At 47.7% G+C, this 22,576-nt stretch overlaps 1 protein-coding gene across 1 annotated transcript in view; it reads right to left on the bottom strand.

Moving 5' to 3' along the window:
- RAB21 (RAB21, member RAS oncogene family) overlaps positions 1-22,576 on the bottom strand; it is a 160,045-nt gene that overhangs the window by 12,589 nt on the left and 124,880 nt on the right. The window contains exon 5 of the mRNA XM_078678257.1: positions 21,782-21,836. Within this exon, the coding sequence (XP_078534383.1) occupies positions 21,782-21,836 (55 nt within the window). The remainder of the gene's footprint in view (positions 1-21,781; positions 21,837-22,576) is intronic.

The following is a 22,576-nucleotide window of genomic DNA, read 5'->3' as shown; positions in this document are numbered from 1 at the left end:
TGTAGTTTGCAGTGGGTCGGGAAGCTATTTTTCCTCTATATTGCTGTCAGTTTAAGCAAACTTTTACCAAATCTGAGCAATGACAGAGTTGTGGTGGCAGAGGTCGATGAATAACTGGAGTGTGTGGTGGTGGCTGATGAGGCTGAACTAGTCTAGGATTTGTACTGGAGCTGGATGTGGTGGTGCCTGCTGAGGTTGATACAGAAGTGGCTGTTATGCACCTTACAAATGTTCTAAATGTTGGAGGCAGTGCTTCATTTGATCTGGTGGTTACAGGTGGGGCACACTGGCACTAGTTTTTCGTCTTTAGACTTCGACCCAAGAACAAAAGAGTAAAAAAATACATCAGGAGAACGAAAGGAAGAGAAAGATGGAAAACCCTTGACAAGGAGAAAGCAGGGATGAAATACAACAATTCAAGAAGATAAAAGGGCAAGGAGTGCCTGATGATGAATTTAAAAACAAAACACACAAGATGATGGACGGAATGTTGCACATTGGCAAAACATTCACCCCCAGTCACAGATCTGGGTTTAATCCATTGTTATTTTGTTCACCACGACACCCCAGTTCAGACACGGTCATATGCAAATCAGCCTTGACCCTGTGCCTCATGGGAACAGTCCAGCCCGAACTGCCAAGCCATGTCTTCCCTTGACCGGAATCAAGCATCCTAGGCCTGGTTTCTGGTTATCAGCCGTCATCAGCCAGGATAGCTTGACTCTAGTGGCATAGTGAGCGCGGGACCCACGTCTGGGCATACCCTTCCCACATAGGGCGAACAGCAAAACACACAAGATGATGCACGGAATGTTGTACATTGGCAAAACCGGTCCCAGGATGCTGGTTTCCAGTCCAGGGAAGACCTGGCTTGGCAGTTCGGTCTGGACTGTTCCCATGAGGCACAGGGTCAGACTGATTTGCATATGGCCATGTCTGAACTGGGGTGGTGGAGTAGTAGTGTAGTTCCTATATTCCCAATAGGCTCTGCGCATTGGAATAATATATCCTATAGATGTGACGTAGGACTTCGGTCGACTAGGTCTCTATCGAATATATTAGACTTAATTGTGAGTGCCAGTTAGCTCAGAGGTCACTAGAAACTTTCTCGAATAAACAAGAAGGGATTAGTTTCTGACACCCGCATAAACATGACAACTTTGTTTCCCCAAGATAAAACGTATCTTCAGAGTCGTGGAAACAATAGATAGATATTTTACTCAGTCAATCGTGCATGCTTCGTTTCATCAGAGGTGCAGAGAAATAGAGAGACGGGTGTTTTCAATAAAAGTATTTATTGCACAGTCTTCTTTCTCATGCAGAAGAAATGAACTGATACAATCATAATACTGGCTGTAAAGTATAATGCATACAGCAAGAAGAGTATTATAAAATAATACTGTAAAAGCATGGTATGGTTTCTAAGCCATAACATACATACATATATAAATAAAGACTAAAAGTACTCAACTGGTGCTTCTAAAATACGTCTACCCCGATGAACCTAACCTAAGTCTAGTACAAGGGAAGGAGTAAGTGTGGTGTAGCATAAGTTTAGTATTCTTTTACCAAGAATCTATCCAAGATTTCTCTTAGGGTCTAATCAGCTCCGTACCTTGGTTTAGAATGAAGGAGGTCTGGTATCTCTTTTGTCTTCGGCTCGATTTCACAAAACCCCGCGAGGGGAGCTTTGAAACACTGGAGCTGGATTTCTCGGCAAGAGAAAAGACAGCATCTCTCTCAGTGCACCTGCTGGAGGGTCGGCTTCCTTCGGCACTTGCTGTAGCAAGATGCGTCGGGCAAGTAGATAGTCGAACTGCTCCAAACCACCGTGTGTTTGCTAGGGCAAGTGTGGGCATATTTATAATTTGAAGGTGCCAAGTTTGACGTAAAGGTGCACATAAGAACGTCATCAAAGAGTCGCAGTTATTTGAAAACTCCATGAGTTCTTGGACAAATCAATATTCAAGCAAGGGGAAGTCCCTAACTGCTGAAGCTGAGTTTTCCAAGAAATCGCTGCGGCTTTTCGGAACTAGTGGAAGTATCCATGCCTGTATTTGGACTGCATGGGCTATGTCTAAATATGGTTATGATTTCTATGCCTATATAAGGACAAGGTGATTTATACCTATAGAAGGGCATGAATCGGGAAAATTACACTAGGGCCCTAAAATGCTGTACAACAGAGTGAGCTAAAGAATGATGGTGGATTAAACCCAGATCAGTTGACTGGGGGCGAGTGTTTGATTTGCTCAAACGCTCCATCCATCATCCCCTTTGGTATCGCTTTGTTCGCCCTTAGTTGGCAGGGTATGCCCAGATGTGGGTCCCTTGCTCACTCTGCCACTGGATTCAAGATAGCCTGGCTGATGAGGGTTATGAATTTGAAACCGGTCCCAGAATGCTTGTTTCCGGTCCAGGGAAGACATGGCTTGGCAGTTCAGCTGGACTGTTCCCATGAGGCACAGGGTCAGACTGATTTGCATATGGCCTGTCTGAACTGGGATGGTGGAGTGAGCTAAAGAATGATGATGGATTAAACCCAGATCAGTTGACTGGGGGCGAGTGTTTGATTTGCTCAAACGCTCTGTCCATCATCCCCTTTGTTATCGCTTTGTTCGCCCTAAGTTGGCAGGGTATGCCCAGAAGTGGGTCCCTTGCTCACTCTGCCACTGGATTCAATCAAGGCTCTCCACGGTTTAGGAGCTGGGTACATTACAAAAGAGTCCAATTTTATCATCCACACCGTGCACTTAGGGCAGCAGCACTGCAACTGGCTTGGTCCCCCAGATACTTTCGGGCACGTATCGGGGGTCGTTCCTTCCAGGTGCAAGCAGCAAAGTTGTGGAACAATCTACCAGTCGATCTAAGGTTAACTCAGGATCTCCTGGTGTTCAGGAACTCTAAAAACTTGGCTGTTTCAGCTGTAAACCCCAGAGCTTGGCTTCCCCTCCGGGCTAAGCCTTCATCCTGCTTCAGCGCCAGGACACTCAATTGAGTAGCTGTGCGCTCTCCAAATAAACTTTTAACATAGCATTTAACAAGATAGCCTGGCTGATGAGGGTTATGAACCCAAAACCGGTCCCAGGATGCTTGTTTCCGGTCCAGGGAAGACATGGCTTGGCAGTTCGGGCTGGACTGTTCCCATGAGGCACAGGGTCAGACTGATTTGCATATGGCCATGTCTGAACTGGGGTGGTGGAGTGAGCTAAAGAATGATGATGGATTAAACCCAGATCAGTTGACTGGGGGAGAGTGTTTGATTTGCTCAAACGCTCCGTCCATCATCCCCTTTGGTATCGTGATGAATTTAAAGAGGCACACGGTGGAATCAAGACTATGCAGCCTTGAATTGCGGCAAACCGATCTTTGATAGTGCCAGCTGCAGGCTTCTGAGCAAAACTTTGGGCCCGGCATGTTTTCTTTTACAACGTTAACAACTAGTTGGAGGAGAGTAACTGTAGGAGGGTTGCATCATTTTATGAAGGTTGTCAATTAGGAAAAAGAATCCTGAGAACTGATGGATTCTGATAACGTGATTATCACAGAATTCGTCAAAATGTCTATTGTAAAAAGGATGGCCAGAAACCCAGTAGCATCCATCTTCCATTGAAGAGAAGGGCAGCGTTGACGGGTCTTGGAAGTAGATGCACTGAGGACTGTTGCATTTGTCTGGATCATTGAGGCTGTTGGTTTCTTTGTGATGCACCTAACAAGGCTACAATGGCAGACTACACAGTCTGTCAGATGATTTAGAGGCCTCCTAATAAGACTCCCGTCCCCAAACAAAGATGGTGGATTTCCGTCAGAAGATGTTTTAAGAGGTGGAGTGCTTTCCTCAAAATGAAGGCACTACGAGTAGAATCATTGTCAAGTGAAACGATGCAATTAGCCTTATTCTTCTAAAGCCACAGAAATAGTTAGTCTTCCTGGTCATTCAAGATTTTAACCTAAAATGTGCGACTCCATGAGTTTGTGCTGTGGGTAAGGCAGTAAATACAATCCCTTAGTTTGCTGCCGCTCAAATCGTGCATGGAATTGTTCAATCATCTGGTGCTGGAGCTTCCTAAAGGAATTGTGTCATAATGGTTAATGTTAGTTTGCGCACATTGGAAATTTCTTTTATGTTCAAACCATTGGAGTATGAGTACAGCAGGCCTTCATTGAGGGGAAATGGGCTGCCGATTTACAGCAAGTGAAAAGAAGTACCTAGTCAATACAGCATCAACAATTTAAAACCTACTCAAATCATGCTATAAATTATTTTTAAAAGCAAAACTTAAATAAGACCAAAAAGTACAGCCCTGTAATTTTCATGAGGTGATGTTTGAATTTTATTTTTGATGATTTAATCACAAATAATATATAGAACAATGCTTTAACAGTTTTTGTCATACATGTTATCTCTGTTTAGCAATCACAAGTCTTTAAGTGCTATCTCAGGAAAGAGCATCATCTACTTTTTTTGCTAGAAGAGGGGCAGATCTTGGAGTAATGGCTTGGACTACAGAAAAGATGTCCGCATTGTAATAGAGCTCTGGCAGCCTCGTGGGAAAATAGGCTGCTGCCCACACCTCATACAGTGCACAGATGGTGATGCACAAGTTACTACTTGTGTAACGATATATCTGTAAGAGACATTAGCTAGTGATAGATTCCTTACCTTAGAATATCCCCAGGCGTCAGACTGGATCCAGAAACTTTTGTGTAGCAATACCCCTGCGCGTCGGTAGGCGTCGTCCACGGCTCCGCGTCCGTCGTCGGCGTCGTTAGCGCTGGAATGACGTCGCCGGAGTACTTAGACCCCACCCTCGCGCACTGACGTCAGTTCTTATACACAGCTTTTCCGCGCCAGATAAGCAGAGCCATGATAGAACCAACACTGGGGCCATGAAACTAGGGCCCTGAAAGGGGATGACCTTAACCCTAGATATCGGTTCGTAGAATGGGGAGGATGGGTGGGTCGGTAAGGAATCTATCATCAACTAATGTCTCTTACAGATATATCGTTACACAAGTAGTAACTTGTGCATCTGAAAGAGACACGTTAGTGATAGATTCCTTACCTTAGAATAGATACCCCAGCAATACCAACCCCGGTGGTGGGTCTGCGAACCAATAATCACACCAGAAAGTCCTGGAGGACGGAACGGCCAAAAAAGCCATCCCTCCGGACTTGGCTGTCCAGGCAGTAGTGTCTTGCGAACGTGTGCAGCGAGGCCCACGTAGCTGCCTGACAAATGTCCTGCAAGGGGACTCCTCGGCCCAGGGTAGTAGTAGTCGCCGTGGCCCAAGTGGAGTGGGCCCTCAGCCCAACAGGAGGTTCCTTTTTAGCCAAAGAGTAACACGCCTGGATGCACAATACGATCCACCGAGGTCCGCTTGTGCACCGCCCGTCCTTTTTTTTTTTGTAAAACAGTTTTATTGGCATTTTAGCAGGTAACAATACATGTATCTGTGGTTATCTCTTCAGTTACAATAGTCCTTCAATTTCGTACGTCGCGTGGATCCTTACTCAACATTATATTTATCATTACATAACATAATCATTGTAATCGTATAAAATGGAAAACATTCAATGCTTGCATATCGCTACATAAACTTCATATGTATATGCATCAGATGTCAGTTTTTAATGATATGGCTACATCAACAATTTATCATTAACTGTTGTTTTGGTTCTTCTCCTACCTTCGAATATGACATCTTCATACATACAGTGTGGTTTCCAGCCCGCCCTACGGGCTTGTATCAATGTCCAACAGATCTGGCGGGGGTTCACATATGTTCCCTCGGTATATATTCAATTTCTCCCATATTCTCGACCATTTTTTCGGGCACGCCCGTCCTTTCTTAGCGCCCACGTAACCAACAAAGAGTTGGTCATCCACCCGGAACTGGCGTGTGCGATCCAGATAGTAAGAGAGCACACGTCTTGGGTCCAGACGGTGGAGCCTCTCTTCCTCTTTCGAGGGATGCGGAGGCAGAAAGAAGGTGAGCAAGGTGATGGACAGCCCGATGTGGAAGGCTGTGACTACCTTGGGCAGGAAAGAGGGTTTTGTCCGCAACACAACCTTGTCCGGATGGACAGAAAGGAAAGGAGGTTTAGAGGAAAGAGCCTGGAGCTCACTCCCTCTCCTGGCAGAGGTGATGGCAACCAGGAAAGCAGTCTTAAGCGTAAGAAGACGGAGAGGACAGTTATGAAGCGGCTCAAAGGGAGCGCACATCAGGAAAGTTAGAACCAGGTTCAAGTCCCACTGGGGCATCACGAAAGGAACAGGAGGGAACATATGAGTGATGCCCTTCAAGAATCTGTTAACAATCGGGGACATCAACAAAGAAGGCTGATCAGGCAGCCTTAAGAAGGCGGAAAGGGCAAAAAGGTAGCCCTTGATACTGCCCAGAGCAGAGCCCTGCTGGGCAAGAGAAAGAAGGAAGAGGAGAACCTCAGAAAGAGGGGCATTGAGAGGATCCACAGCCTTTGCTGTGCACCATGCCACAAATCTGTTCCACCTGCAGGCGTATACCGACTTTGTGGAGGGACGCCTGGCTGCCAGAATAACAGTACAGACTTCAGGAGGCAAGTCAAATGGCCACAACTGCCGCCGCTCAATCTCCAAGCATGGAGGTGGAGACTGGACAGGTTCGGGTGGAGGACCGTCCCCTGCTGCTGCGACAGAAGGTCCTCCTGAAGAGGCAGACGAATTGGGGGATCGACTGACATACTGAGTAGCTCGGGATACCAGTACCTTCGCGCCCAGTTCGGAGCCACAAGGATGACTTGGGCCCGGTTGCGCTTGATTTTCTTCAGCACTCTGGGCAGAAATGGTGTAGGCGGAAAGGCGTACAACAGACCGCAACTCCACTCGTGACGAAAAGCGTCCCCGAGCGAGTGCCGCCTTGGAAATTCCAACGCGCAAAACTGATGACATTGCGCGTTCTTTTCGGTGGCGAATGGATCTAACCAAGGCTCTCCCCACTGCAGAAAGAGGCCTTGCGCCACGTCGGAGTTCAGACGCCATTCGTGATCCATCATGCACCTTCGGCTGAGCTCGTCCGCCTTGGCGTTCAGAGGACCTGCCAGGTGTTGAACCACCAGGGTCACCCCCTGATGTTCCAGCCACTGCCAGAGGCGCAGAGCCTCCTGGCAGAGGGTCCACGACCCCACCCCACCCTGTTTGTTGCAGTACCACATGGCGGTGGTGTTGTCCGTGAACACCTGCACTACACTCCCCCGGACTGAGGAGAGGAATGCCTTCAGTGCTAGACAAATCGCCCGCAGCTCCAGAAGGTTGCTATGGAGCCGGGACTCCGCCAGAGACCAGAGGCCTCTGATCTCCGCCTCTCCCATGTGGCCACCACAGCCCAGGAGGAACGCGTCCGTCACAACTACGTGCTCCGGATGGGGAAGGGAGAGGGATCTGCTGCTGACCCAATCCCGGTCCATGAGCCACCACTGCAGCTGTCTCACAGTGCCCTCCGAGATCATGACATGGTCGGACAGGTTGCCCTGATGCTGGGCCCACTGAAACTTCAGGTCCCACTGCAGAGCTCGCATCCGCCACCTGGCGTGATGCACCAGAAGGATGCAGGAGGCCATCAGCCCCAGAAGGCGCAGCGTCAACCTGACCGAGACACGGGATAAAGGCTGAAAGATTGGAATCAGAGCCTGAATATCCCGGATCCGCTGTTCGGGAGGATAAACCCGAAACTGCGCCGAGTCGAGGACCGCTCCGATGAAGAGGAGATTCTGAGAGGGGCACAGGTGTGACTTCGGCACGTTGATGGAAAACCCCAGCTGGTGCAGGTGGTCCGCCGTTGTCTGGAGGTGGCCGACGACTGTCTGGGGCGAGTCCGCCTTCAACAACCAGTCGTCGAGGTAGGGGAAGACTGAAACACCTAACCTGTGCAGATGAGCTGCGACCACCGCCATCACTTTCGTGAACACCCGTGGGGGGCTGGTAAACTGAAAGTGCTTGTGGCCTACCGTGAACCGCAGATAGCGCCGGTGGGCCTGCAGGACGGGGAAGTGGAAATAAGCATCCTGCAAGTCCAACGCTACCATCCAGTCTCCTGGGTCCAGGGCTGCTCAGACCTGAGCCAATGTCAGCATTTTGAACTTCTCCTTCCGGAGGAAGCCGTTGAGGTTCCGTAGGTCCAAGATAGGGCGCAGGCCCCCTTTTGCCCTTCTTGGGTCCCAGAAAGTAGTGGGAGTAACAACCACACCCTACTTTCGGCCCAGGAACGCGCTCGATGGCCCCCTTGGCCAAGTGGGCCGTAACTTCCTCTTGCAGAAGTTGCAAGTGATCCCCCGACACGCGGTGGTATTGCGGTGGCATGGCTGGAGGGGTCGCCTCGAAGGGGAGGGAGTAGCCCCTTCGGACGATTTGCAGCACCCACATGTCCGACTTGACAGTGCGCCAGTGGAAGTGGTGATGGCGAACCCTGCCCCCCACTGGCGTCATATGGCCTGAAAGCACGGACTAGGAGGGTTTTGAGGCGAATGCTGCAGGGGAAGGTGTGGACTGGCCTCGCCGTTGTCCCCGACCGCCGCCCCGGCGTTTTCCACGGCCGCCACAGGGCTGTGTATTAGTCTGCGGTACGTGGCTGGCAGCACGTGTGGGAGCGCCCCTTCCTTGGACACGAAAGGAGCGAAAGGCACCCGTTTGCAGGCGTGGGGCCGAGAGGCCCAAGGACTTGGCAGTAGCCCTGGAGTCCTTAAAAACGCTCAAGCGCATGGTCTGCCTTGTCGCCAAAGAGACGACGGCCATCAAACGGCATGTCCAGAAGGGTGGCCTGGACATCAGCCGAAAAGTTGGCAGTCCTCAACCAGGCGTGGTGTCGAACCTCCACCGTCGTTGCCATCGCTCTGCCCAGTGAGTCCATGGTATCCAGCCCACACCGGATGGAATAGCGTGCTGTATCTCGACCCTCCGCAAGGGCTTGGGCGAGTTTAGTCCGGGCCTCCTCCAGACATTGTGGCAGCACGTCCGCGACTGTGTCCCACAGAGTGTGGGTGTAGCGGCCCAAGAGGCATGCGGTATTGACTGACCGCAGTCCCAAACTCAGGGACGAGAATACCTTCTTACCGAATTGCTCGTACCTCTTGGATTCCCGATCGGGCAGAGCCGTTGGGAATGCGGTCTGGGAAGTAGAGGCCTGGATAACCAGGCTCTCGGGGGTGGGGTGGGTGGAAAAGAAGCAAGGGTCGTCCGGAGCCGGGCGGTAGCGTCTGGCCACGTTCCTATCTACAGGCTGACCTGTAGCGCGCTTGGACCAAGTGCCCAAAGAACGTCACACAAGGCCTCATTAAACGGCAGCAGAGGCTTAGCCGAGCATGCCTGCGGTTTAAGGACCTCAGTGAGGAGGTTAGTCCTCACGGGCGCGACGGGGAGCTCTAGGCCCAATGCCTTGGCCGCCCGCGTCAACACTACACTGTAGGCAGCCCCCTCCTCCGTAGCCACGGTTGGAGGGGAGACAAAACCAGTGTCTGGCGAAGTGTCCAGTCCACTGGCATCCCCAAGCTCACATGTCCAGACCTGTTGAGACTGGCACTCCTATGCCAGAGGGTCCACAGACCCCTCCCAATCTCCCTCGTCACCCATCACCTGAAATTCAGGTTCAAAGAATGGGGCCGGTTCGTGGAAGTAAAAGTCTCCATACGACGTCGAGAGCGGCGCCGCTCTGGCACCAGACCCGAATCAAGGGCAGGATCGGGGACGGCGTCGCCGGGGGCGACACCCTAGGGGCCGGTGTCTGTGAGGTCGACCGGCGACGACCTGAATCCGGAACCGGATCCAGTGAGGGCCTGCGGCGCTGGGACCGAAGTCGCCGGCGGCGCCGAGGCCGAAGCACCCGACGGCGTCGGAGCCGAAGCACCCGACCCGCTAGGCCCCCCAGCCGGGACCACTGGGCCCGAAGGCTCCACGGAGCCCGGCAGAGGAGGGAGAGACCTCATGGCCATGAGGTACCGCTCTATCTCCTCTGGCATCGCATCGTGCCCAGGGACCGGAAGGTATGGGGCAGGTTACGACGCCCGCCACTCCGTCGGAGCCGCATGGGTGGTGTAACCCGAACCGCCCGCCGCATCACACGAACGTAGGGGTGGGTCGGAAGAACGATGACGCCTTTCCGACCTCTCATGCCTCTTACCTGGGGACCTGGATCCCGAAGACCGTTGCCGACTCTCGGAACTACGAGGGCTCCGACCCCGCGACCTCCTGTGGGACCGGGACCTTGAACGGCGCGGGCCGACTGCCGGAGCTCAAGCCGCTTGCGGGACCGCTCCTGCTTAGCCTTAGACGTCAGGGCCCGGCAGTCAGGACAGGTTCGGTCATCGTGGTCGAGGCCTAGACACTGAAGATACCGGCGATGGGGGTCGGTAACCGACATCAGTCGGCTACACTTGGAGCAGGGTTTGAACCCGGGCATCCCTACCGGCAACGTAGGAGTCGAGCGACTCGAGAAAAACAGATCAAAAGATCAAAAAAGTTTAGTCAAAAAGTGACAAAGGGTAGAGCTTCTCCGGATCTGCGCTAGCTGGCGCGGAAAAAAGAAGAACTGACGTCAGCGCGCGAGGGCGGCGTCTAAGTACTCCGGCTACGTCATTCCGGCGCTAACGACGCGGACGACGGACGCGGAGCCGCGGACGACGCCTACCGATGCGCAGGGGTATTGCTACGCAAAAGTTTCTGGATCCAGTCTGACGCCTGGGGATATTCTTAGGTAAGGAATCTATCACTAACGTGTCTCTTTCAGATCCTTTTAGCTTAAATCTACCAACTCCTGCCCGGCAACCCCTGCTGCATCTACATGTGGTACTGGAGCAAGGGACGCTGGAGGAAGACACGCCAGCTGCCTACGTCATAAAGTTCCTGGCCTTGCGTGCCCCGGCTGCTTGAAGAGGGGCAAGCTGCAGCTTGGGTGGCAGTGGGCAGGCGCCAGTGATGGCCAGCGGTGACGCACCTCTACTCCCTCCTGGAGTTGAGGTAGGACCGGCGGTGGGTGAGGGGGAGGGGAGGAGCCGCTGCATGCAACAGATGAGGCCTTCACAATTCATTTCTGGACATACTACTGGGAACTCTCATTGTGCAATCAGTTAAGACACGATGCTGAAGCCCTTAGAGACTGGTGACTCCCATATTAATCACACCACAATTCTCTGATGCTATGAAAATGTATCTCTGTGATCTTTGGGCTGCCCAAATTGAATTTGCTGACCAGCGACCACATATACTAGTAAATTGCAATCCTACGCTATCCTGGCACTACCAAGCGCTCTCAGAGAGATCATTGCGGTGAGGGGACAACAAGCTTCTCCGGTAATGATGGTTGGCGTGGTTACCTATGTGCTGCTCATCGTCTATGACAGATAAACCGAATGCACTCCTATGTGAACCAGGCCATCCTTGTAGGGCATGCAAGCTGCAGCTATAAGCCACTTACACAGACTACGGTGCACATCCTACCCCTCTCACTGGCTACGACCCTGAATTATACCAGACAATGTCTACTTGCAAGGCAGACCTTAGACAGGGCAGACTACAATTTAAATCTAAAAAGGCAGCCCGCTCCCATGAGAAACACAGGACTCCTGATCCTACCATGGCAACAGACTCACTTGCAGTGCCTAACACTGTTGAGGGGATGAAGACACTGCTTTTATTTAAAAAAAGATTATTATTAAGTGAAGACACTTAAAATCGATGCAAGGGAGTTTGGCCATGATCGATGAGAAGGTCAATGAGGAGATCGATGCTCTTAAGCTGCGCTTCGACTACGCTTAAGGAAAAGCTGGAAGGACATGATGAATGGCTATCGGCAACTGAGTACCGGATTTCCGACACCGAAGACACCTAACATAGAGTAACGGAGGTCTGTAAAAGCATAGCAAATGAACTTCAAACAGTTGAAAGGAAAAACGAAGATTCAGAGATAAGATGTTGAAGGTGTAACATTTGTGTTTTGGGACTCCCGGAAACGACAGCGAGGAGGAAACGGGAGGAGTATGTAGAACATTTGCTTGTGACTATCTTTGGCCAAGATAAATAGTCTACCCAATATGTGGTGAAAAGGGCCCACTGCACCTCAGGACCGCTCCACCACTCCCAATTCTGGCTACATTACTCAACTATACACTATACTTGCCTTAGCCAGAGAAGAAACTGAAATCACGCATGAACTTAACAAACTGTCCTTTTATACGGATCATACACAGGTGGTGCAGGCAGCTCGCCGGAAATTTGCACCCATCAAGAAGCAGCTACGGGAACTGAATATTAAATATGCAATCTTGTACCCTGCAAGTCTATGATTCTACTAGAATGGCAAACCTCATGTCTTTGCGGATAATCAACCTACAACCCAATTCCTAAGAACACAAGTGAAACAGAGACATAAGAACCAACATCTAAATGGAATTGCCTCGAATCAAGGCCTCAGCAATATAGAATGATACACCTATTGTTAAACATGGTATGCTTTACTTTTTTGCAGGGTGGTGATGGGGACCCGCCAGGGCAGGAGTGGGGTAGGGTTAATTGTGGTGATTTAAGTGGAGCGAGGTGGATTGGAGTGATGTGGGGTGGGGTGGATTGGATTGGATTGGGGTGGGGTGGATTGGATTGGATTGGATTGGGGTGGGGTGGATTGGAGTGAATTGGAATGGAGAGTGGGGTGGATTGGAGTGGGGCGAAGTGAATTGGGGCGGATTGGGGTGGACTGGATTGGGGTAGGAGTGGGGTAGACTGGTTTGAGTGGGGCTGATTGAACTGGGGTGGGTGGGGTGGATAGGATTGGGGCAGGGAGCATAGGATTGGGGTAGGGTGGATAGAATTGGGGTGGGGTGGATAGGATTGGGGTGCGGTGGGGTGGATATGATTGGGGTGGGGTGGATTGGGTTGGAGTGGGGTGGATTGGGTTGGAGTGGGATGGAGGGCTGCAGAGTGGGTGGTTTGGGTTGGTGTGGGGTGGACTGATGTGGAGTGAGGTGGAGTAGATTGGACTGAAGGGGTGAATTGGAGGAGGGTGGATTGGGAAGTGTGGTGGACTGTGGAGTGAATTGAATTGTGTGGGGTGGATTGGACAGGGGTGGATTGGATTGGGGTGGATAGAATTGAGGTGGGGAGGATAGAATTGAGGTGGGGAGGATAGAATTGAGGTGGGGAGGAGTGGATTGGATTGCAGCGGGTGAAGTGGACTGCGGTGGAGTGGATTGCGGTGGGGTGGACTTTGGTGGGATGGACTGATATGGGGTAGATTGGATTGAGAAGTTGAATTGGAGTCGGGTGGATTGGGAAGTGGGGTGGATTGGGGTAGGTTGCATTGGTTTAGAGTGGGGCAGATTGGAGTGGGGTAGATTAGATCGGAGTGGGGCGGATTATATTGATGTGAGGTGGGTTGGGGTGGAGTAGGGCAGGATTGGAATGTAGTGGGGTGAATTGGGGTGTGGTGGGGTGAATTGGGGTGGGGTGGGGTGAACTGGAGTGGGGGCAGGATGGATTGGATGAGTGCATTGGACAGGGCTGCACTAGAGTGGGATGGACTGGAGTGGGGTAGTTTGGACTGAGGGGAGTGGATTGGTGTTGGCTGAGGTATCCGGGTTGGATTGATGGGGTGGACGGGAGTGGGGCGGATTGGAGTGAGGCAGACTGGATTGGGGTGGACTGGAGTAAGGTCTGGCTTTAAGAATTTTTTTCCACTACAAGGATGTTATTCTGTGTTTTCTACACTTAATTTATTATTTTCGTTCAGTCAGTTGTGGACAGTTTTACAATAGTCTAGCCATCATAATGCACACTTGTTTTTTCCACCCCGTGGTTGAATTGCAGTAGATCTAATATGTGCAATCGCATTTTCAGCTGCTGATGTGCTCAAGAATTGGCTGCAGTTTAATATTATGTGCCGATTTGTAATTCTTTCTACTCTCAATGAAGCATCTTCCCACTGGTACTTTCTGACTCTTGAATCCAAGCTGAACGCACACGGATCCCTGGGAAGGATGTAAATCTGCAAAAGCATCGAGCACCGATGTATAAACAGAGGTGATATGGCAAGTAACATGACATGTTAACAGTGGTCAAACACTAAAACCAATAAATAGCTCCTGAGTCTCCATACAAAACCACTTATCAATTGATGGATACAGCATCAAAGGAGGCTTAATAAAGAGGTTAGCTTTGACATGGCCAATAGGTGTCTGAGCGGATCTTTGCTTCAGAAAGTTCTTGATAACCATACATTTGAGAGAATGCTATGTTGCTTATTTGAATATCACTGATACTAGCTTTAAGTGACTTGAAAGAAATAAGGGGGCGAGTAGGCAGGAGACATGGGAGAAAAGGCCCACGGGGACTAAAAGAAGGAACAAGATGAATGGGGTGAGGTTAGTCTGTGGATGAAGCATCCTTCCCAAAATGCTAATATCTCGTTGGGCCCAGCAACAGAGCACTGCGGTTAGAGAGCCTGAGGTGGCTGGTCAGCAGAGAGGTATTGAGGGGTATGGAAAACAGAGGGGAAGTCGAGATAAATCAGAGGTAGATGTGAGTTGATGGAGGTTATGAAATCTTGTTACACTGTTCAAGAGATACTAGAGTAGACCAGAGAACCCCTAGAAGAGAGCAGACTCACCTCTCCACAGTGTCCACAATCAGATGTGCAACCCTCACAAGCTTGTACATTCCATGTCGGGTTTTACTACACAAAGTCAATGGTCTCTAGGTTTATCCTTACCTTCTCAGAACCAGAATTGTTCTGCTCAGTTAATTTTCTGTTAATCAAATAATGGTCCTTTCCTCCTAGCAGAGGGAGAGAGCCAGTGTATGCAGGGAGTGTGCAGTAGAGCGCAGACCTAGTATGAGGACTGATGGACAGACAGTGTAGAGTAAAGGATGTAGTCATTGTGCAAGGATGCAGCAGGGAAGGACCAAATACAGTAAAAGGACAGAGAAGGGCTTGGTGTGTCATGCAAGCAAGTAAAGAGCGCTTTTGGCAAGGAGAGAGCAGGCACAGTAAGGGTCCTACATTTTTTTGGCCTAAAACAATAGCACAGTAGAACACAATAATCTACACTTCTTTCGCAACAGATTTATCAAAGGTACTGGCCACAAATATAAGCGAGAAAAAAAAGCACAATATATCCTACCATGCAACCGAGGCTCAGCATTAGAGCATCGCCTGGTTACCCCAAAACAAAGGTGTGACCAGAGAGTCTTCGTGGTGGCCACAGCTTGTCGAACAACCTGTTTAACTAAATTCTCATAAACCCCTCCTAAATAACGTCAAGGCAACAACAACTGCGCAACCACAGTAGCAGAAAGACAAGGTCCTGACCATTGTAACCCTGCCCTAAATCGATCTCTCATGGTAACCCAAACTAACCAGTCTGGCACAAATCCATTGCAACTGCGGTTGCTTTGTATGTCAAATTACCACCTAGAAGGAACAGAAAACTGCTGTGTGTGCGCAATACAAGGAAACAAATATGCCACAATTTTCCGAGAAGGAAGGGAAGCAGTGTGCAAGGACGGATAAGCAGAGTAGGGGGCCTGAACAGGCAGTGTCCCGGAAATAAATTGGCAAAATCTGCACAGAGATGCTTAGGAAGGCATAGGCACAGATACGAGGCATGGAGAGGAGCCCTCGACAGAGATGGGAAGGGCGGGGACAGATAGAAAGTTAAAAGCAGTGTACAGCGGGATGTAGTGGATAATAAGCACTATTTAACCCTTTCAGTGCTCATGACGGAATGGTTCTGTCATAAGCACCAGCGCTTGTGTGCTCGTGCTCATGATGGAACCATTCCATCATGTGTAGGAGCGCACTGAATGATTTCCTTTTTTTGGCCTCTGGAGGTGGGGAAGCGCTTCCCCAACCAACCTTTGTATTGTTTTTTCCCAGTGTAATGATGATCGCGTGCTGAGGTCAATACATTGAAATTGAATTTAGTTTCAGTTTCACTGCTCGTGGGGCTCCCCCTCTCATCCCCCCACCGAGCTATCATTGGAAAGGGTAGAATCTCCCCTCCCTAGTGGATCCCTGCTTTGTGGAGGGGGCAGAGAGCCCACTAGGCACCAGGGATTTTTTTTTTTATACATGGGGTGGGGGCTGACCTTTTTATGGAGATGTGCCTAGCTGTGGATTTGGACCCTAGCTCAGCCACCACCTATGGAATCCTAGCAAACCTATACATTTTTAAACACTAGACAACCAGGGGAATCCAGGATGGGGTGACTTGAGTGGCTTTCACTAGGTTCTGTTACCCAGAATCCCTTGTAAACCACAAAAATTGTAAAATGAAAAATCCTCACATTTCTGTGATGGAAAGTTCTGGAATCTGCAGGGAGACACAAATGTCCAGCCACCCAGAATTACTGGGGCTCTCGTCAGGAGGCAGCTTGCACCAGCCCATCTCTCCTGTTAGTGTCGACTAAAACAGAACCAACTACTAACCGTGAAAGTGGTGATAGGATGAGGGGTAATGGCCACAGCTGTCAACTTTGGAGCTGGGCAACCAGGTTAGGGTCTCGGCATCGGCTCAACATCCTTGGCAAATCACTTAATCTCTCCATGCCTACCATAAATGAATGTGTCTTTAACTGGTGCTCATGAAAAGCGGCAGTGCTGATGATTAAGTGTCGGTGCTGAGCACCGGAATCCATTGGCTCATATTAAGCACTGCACGTCGCACCTCCTTTGCATGCAGCAGTGTCCTGGTAGATGGCTTAAGAAATAAGCAATGTAAGGCACACCACCAAATACCTAGCATAGGGGAACTGGGGTTTGTCCTGGCTAGGGAAGCACACAAGGAGACAGTTTCTCTGGGCAAATGGGCTGCAGGTGTAAAGACGGAAACAAGGGCGCAGGGAGCATGGGTGTTCTAAGTAGTGAAGAGAGCAACAGAGAAGGAAGGGCAGGTGGATTGCAGGGAGTGAGAAGTACATGAGTCGAGAGAACAACACTGAAAACAACTAAATGCAGGAGGGGATGGGACAGACGGATGCAAGGAACAGCAGCAAAGGAAGAATTCAACTGGAAAAAGCAAGCGCTACAGAGGGACCAGCAGACAGTGAGATTTGAGAGAAATAGTGCCTGTCCGCTGCTTCCGACGTGATTCAGGTACTGATTAACTTTAATCAATTAGTGGTTAGTCCCTGCTCCAGAGAAAGGATCAGAAATGACGTTTGGTCAGCACTGGCCAATAAAGATAGCTGCAAAGACGAAGGGCACAGAAGACAACAAATGGTAGCAATGGGTGGGCTCCAAGCTTTTTTATGTATGCAACAGTGTCTCGCAAGCTAGATGCATGCGCTAGAGCATGCACTCGCAGACTGGACCCTAAAAATAGGTAAATGCTGATGAAATATCACAATGGCCTGAACACCAAATGCACAAGATCCAGTTTAGTTAACTCCGAGTTGCTCATAAATCTCAGTTAAGTACAAAATGGCGTTGTAGTCACACTGTACTACAGTGGAAGAGGGAAAACATGCCTCACAGTATTGACATAATGGGCTAACTACTGCCATTTTCTAAGGGGTACTAGCAAAGGCACAATAGGAGCGGAAGCTAGGCTGTGAACAGGTAATGTATTTTGAGGTGTGTTCTTTAAAGAGCGGAGTCTTCTGCTCTTTCCTAGAAGAGCAGTGCTGTGGTGGTCCTGATGGATTGGGAATGTTGTTCCAGATCCAGGGTGCACAGATGGAAAGCACCTGCTGTCTTTTCTTTGTTACCCTTCTTACTCTTCAGTCTGATGGAGTCCTGGCTGCGTGCGTGCCGAGACCGATCCACGGACTTGGGCCCCAATGAATGAATGAGTCACTAGTAAAGTGCAACCACTACCCAAAACAGGCATCCCAACACTACATACGTAGGAGCAGTGAGAGCATTGGTTAAGCGGATATGAAGAGAAAGGTTTTCAATTGTTTAGGCAAATCTCATTGTCAATACCACCTAAAATGAAAGGTAAATTACCACCCAATGTTTTGCACCCAGGTGGGCAAAGGAATGCTCACCTTTCCTCAACCCGCTTGATCTTAGGGATTGTGAAGTTATGCAATTGACAATCTCAAATCCCAGATGGGACAATAATGATTTAAACATTCAATCAGATACTTGGGACCCACACCATGACAAGCCTGATATGTAAGGATTAAGCGTTTAAACTAAATTCTCTTGCTCATCGGGAGCCAACATAGGGATCTGAAATGTGGTGTTACATGTCGATGATGTGGTATATTCAAAATCAGCCTAGCTACGGTATTTTGCACTAGATGAAACAACATTAACCAAACACTGAGGAAGACTAAGAAAATGTGAGTTAGCACAATCCAATTTAGATGTAACCAGAGAATGTAGACTGTCTTTCTCACTGAGACAATTAATATGTCCAAAAATATCTTTAAATAGCATAACAATATACAGAATACTGAACAAAGTATGGGACAGGGATATCCATAGGCGAGCGAGTGAATTGCATGGAGTGACAAGGTGGGGCTAAAAATCAGAGCTCCAGAGAAAGACCACTCAGCTGTAGGTTTCATAGTTAAAACAGGTCCTTCTGCAGAAATTAACTAAGTTAAATAGGTTGCTTTACACTCATGGTTTTATTAATAAGTGTGGCATAGTCAATATAGGAAGGCACTTCAGTCCCCAATCATATCTCTTCTAATAGTGCTAATGTGGAGAGTAGGACTAGAGTTAAAAACAAACAATATAAAATGATTATGCTTATCACAAGTGTAAACAGATTTAATGACCCTAGCTAGGTTAAACTAGAAGATAAATCAGAGTTAAGGTTAATGCAGGGCTTGTGGAAACAGGCAACTGGGCTCCTAGGCTAGGGAAAAATTCCCATACTGGTGACTTGGTATCTTAGTTATATTTAAGTCAAACTCCTTAATACAGGAGGATTTCCCTCCCTCCCCTCCCACCCAACTAATAGAAACTCAATTTAAAATCTTATATGGTTTGAAATGGGGAGGTATGCCATACGAAGGCTACTTCTTGTCATTCAACCACTGATTTAGTCATAAGAAATTCAAAACATCATTTCAAAATCAGTCAGAAATGTAATAATTTATGACAGAATCTTGCATATGTAGCATAAGATCAAGCATCTGGGACAGCTGACTGGAATTTTGAAGTCACAGTGATTGACGTTGTGTGGGATTCCTTTTGCAGAGGGTAGGTCTTTAACATATCAGGCTTTCTAATTCCTACTTACAGGGGTGGATGGTTTAATTGCCCAAAATGTATCAAGTGGCAGACACTAGTGAGCCAAATATTTGACAAGAGTTAAGTGTGAAGCCATATTCTGTCCACAGTACAGGGCACTCAGTGGAGGTAAACTGCTTTCAAAAGGTAAAAAACATGGCTCAAATTGGTTAGCTTATCCTGGGCAACACGGCAGCCCCCATGGAAAATAAGTAAGGTATTGTGTGTAACAGACTGCATTTACAGAAATACAGTTAAAGCAATAGAAAAATGAAAAGATCCACACCACCTCCAAGCAAAATGACAACAATTCCTAAGAAAACAAAATAAACAGAGAAAGGGATTTAAGAGTTAGGCAGACATGAAAAATATTCTACTGAAAACAAATCCAAAAAAGCACTGCATAAGAAAGTCAATGAAAAATGGAAAAATATGCAAAAAAGTAAATGTAGGAGTGTCCTGTGTTCACAGCTATCCAACCAAAACCAAAGATGTGCAAGTGGCCAAATTGCAAATCTTTGCTGTTACAAGAAGTTAGTAAATGGCCTTTGCAGGAATTTGTAATGTCTCACTTAAGCTAAGAATCAGAGGATGGGGGGCTGTGGCAGTTTAGGGTCGGCTGAGGGCAATAGCAAGTGACACACAGGGCTGTGGAACAAAAGTTGCACTTTCCATTTCAAGCCCCCCCCCCAAAAAAAAAAATCCTTGCTGTTACAGCAAACAATGCTGAACAGAATTCAGTCAAACTTTGCATAAAACACGAACTTTATCCAAAAGAGTGCCTCTGAGTAGTTTGGTTGAAATCCTTTCAGTAGTTTGACATATTTGTGGTAGAAAAGGGTGTCAGCCAGGTTGCAAGGAGTTAATCAGACAAAGGATCCTTAAATCCTCTGAGAATAATATATTTAAAAAATAAATAAATATAATTGGAATATGGAGCATATTTTCCCTTAGTTTCATGCAGGTTCAGTGGATCCTTGGATGATTCAAGGTTCCGCACAGTAGGATTGACTGGAAGCAACTAAACAGCTGTTGCTGCAACCGTTACAAGAAATGAGTCCTGCGTCCTGATATAACAGACAAAGGGAGTCAAGGCTGCTGTCGGGGAACCCCCTGACCACAGGGAAGATGGTTTAAAGTGGACGGGGGTGAGAAAGTGAGTCTAGCAGAGGCAGTTAGTGACTCAAAAATAAAAAAGATGCATTTTTTCATTTAAGATATGTGGATCTGAATTTGGGTTTGCAATCTGTGAATGTGGGCAAATGTCCAGATTTTTTTTTAACTCAGTTTTTAGCTAAAAATGAAATTGAAAAAATGGCAGAGTACAACTGTGGTTGGCAAAGACTTTGTGCGGGCGAGTGTTGTTCACAGTGCTCCCTTTGCACAGTACCTAGAGGCCACAGCGCACAGCCAAAGGCAGTGTGCAGCTGGATCAGTGGAAAACAAAGCCCAAAGCGCTCTTGGTTCAATGGTACATGTGGTTCTGCAAAATGTGCACGCAGAGCCCGCTGCAGATGGTGGAAGGCAGTGGGGTTGGGCTGAAGGCAACAGGGCCAGAGGCAGTGCTCTATGGAAGTTGGTTGCATGAAATGTGTATGCAGTATATCATAAAATACTAATTGAAAACTCTAAGGGATATGTCATGTTAATATAACTTAAGTGCACGAATACCCGGAGGTGTCTTGGCGCTGAACCGTAACGTAAGCCCGGAGATATGAAGGGAACTAGTTCTGAAATAGCCATGTTTTAAGGCCTTTTCTAAATGAAGCAAGAGAGTTCGCAGCTCTAATGTCCATAGGAAGCACATACCATAGTTTCGCCGTGCCATGGGTAAGTTGATATTTCTCCTGCTCATAAAAAATGAACACATTTTCAAAGAAACCTCATAAGTTCTCTTAAAACAGAGTCACAATGAACTTATGTTTGTGAAACATAACCCTCCCCTTGAAAATGTCCTATCATGTTTAGATAAACCATAACTCACTCCCAACCATAAAACCATAGCTCGCCACTCAAAGAGACTTCTCAGAGCCTCAAATTATGTGGGAGAGGACACTGCACAGGACACCGAGACCTCGCTGGCGACATTACATATCACCCTACCATTGACAGGATCCATTATATCACTATTGATATTTTATTATTTCTTTGTTTCAATATGAGTCGATATTTAACGATTGTGTATTAAAACCTATTAGTTAAAAAGATATAAATTCTGTGAGGGCATGGGCAGTCCATTGTTGTCGAGCACTAGCAAATGCTGAGGTATAGGATGACTACTAAAATAGTCAACTGAAACGAGCCATGTGAATTGTTTTTTTTTTAGTCTCCAAGACAACCAAGAACTCTATAAACAGAGTAAAGTTAACACATCAACAACATCTCACATTAGTGATGATGCTAGGGGTGACATCTAATATAATATGACATTTTTACATGTTTAATTGTAAACTTGGACAGTGCAACATGGATCATTTATTATACATTCAAGTATCACAGATGGTAACGTTTTATGAAAAGGCAAGTGCAAACCGTTTTGATATTCTGTTTATTAGAATGTAAAACTTACGTTTCTGCTTCTTGTACAGATACATGCCTTTCCTTTTCCAGGTCTATTTTGTTTCCTATTTCAAACACAAACATATCAATTGTCACATTAACAGCTCTGTGTGCTGGTGATTTTTACAAAGCATTTGCACGGTTTATGAAATGCAGATAGCAAATTCACAAGCAGGTAAAACTATCTTTTGCAGACGAGGAGAACGTGTTCAGGATACAAAATATTATAAACAATAACACTACTCATGTACTTCAACTACTTATTATTACTTCACTATTAAGATTAACAAACGAGGACTGATTTTAAAGGGTATGACAAAATCAAAATGCGTTCTGAGGACTGGATACCCAAAAAAGTAATTTGATCGACGTTAAGTCATACAGCAGAAAGTGGATTTGAAGAGGAAGTGAACAGAGTAAATACTATGAAAAAAACATTGGCAAAGCCAATAGATTAGACGTTTTAACAATGAAAAGCTTTGGAGTGTGTGCTTCGTTTTTTATACTGATAATGCCTTAAACACTTTTTCACTACTCCTGGTCATCCTTCCTTTCCGTAAGAGAAGTAAGGACTCTCAAAGTAACTCTTCGCCTCTCACCTTTTCTGGGAGGAAGATTCCCTTTACGCAGGAAACTACTTGTGAGGTATAATTTGACCTGTACCTTAGCCTGATTTAAGCACAGTCATATACAGATGTAGGCCCTTACATGGCATAGAGTTACATTGGTAGTCATTACACAGCAGCCACTACAGAGGAAGTCACTACATCGTAAGTACAATCAGGAATAGAATTACACAGCAAAT

Source organism: Lissotriton helveticus, chromosome 1_1, assembly GCF_964261635.1.
Source record: "Lissotriton helveticus chromosome 1_1, aLisHel1.1, whole genome shotgun sequence".
In the NCBI taxonomy this organism is placed as follows: Eukaryota; Metazoa; Chordata; class Amphibia; order Caudata; family Salamandridae; genus Lissotriton; species Lissotriton helveticus.
The sequence above is the reverse complement of the archived record's forward strand: the minus strand, read 5'-3'. Positions and strand labels throughout refer to the sequence as shown.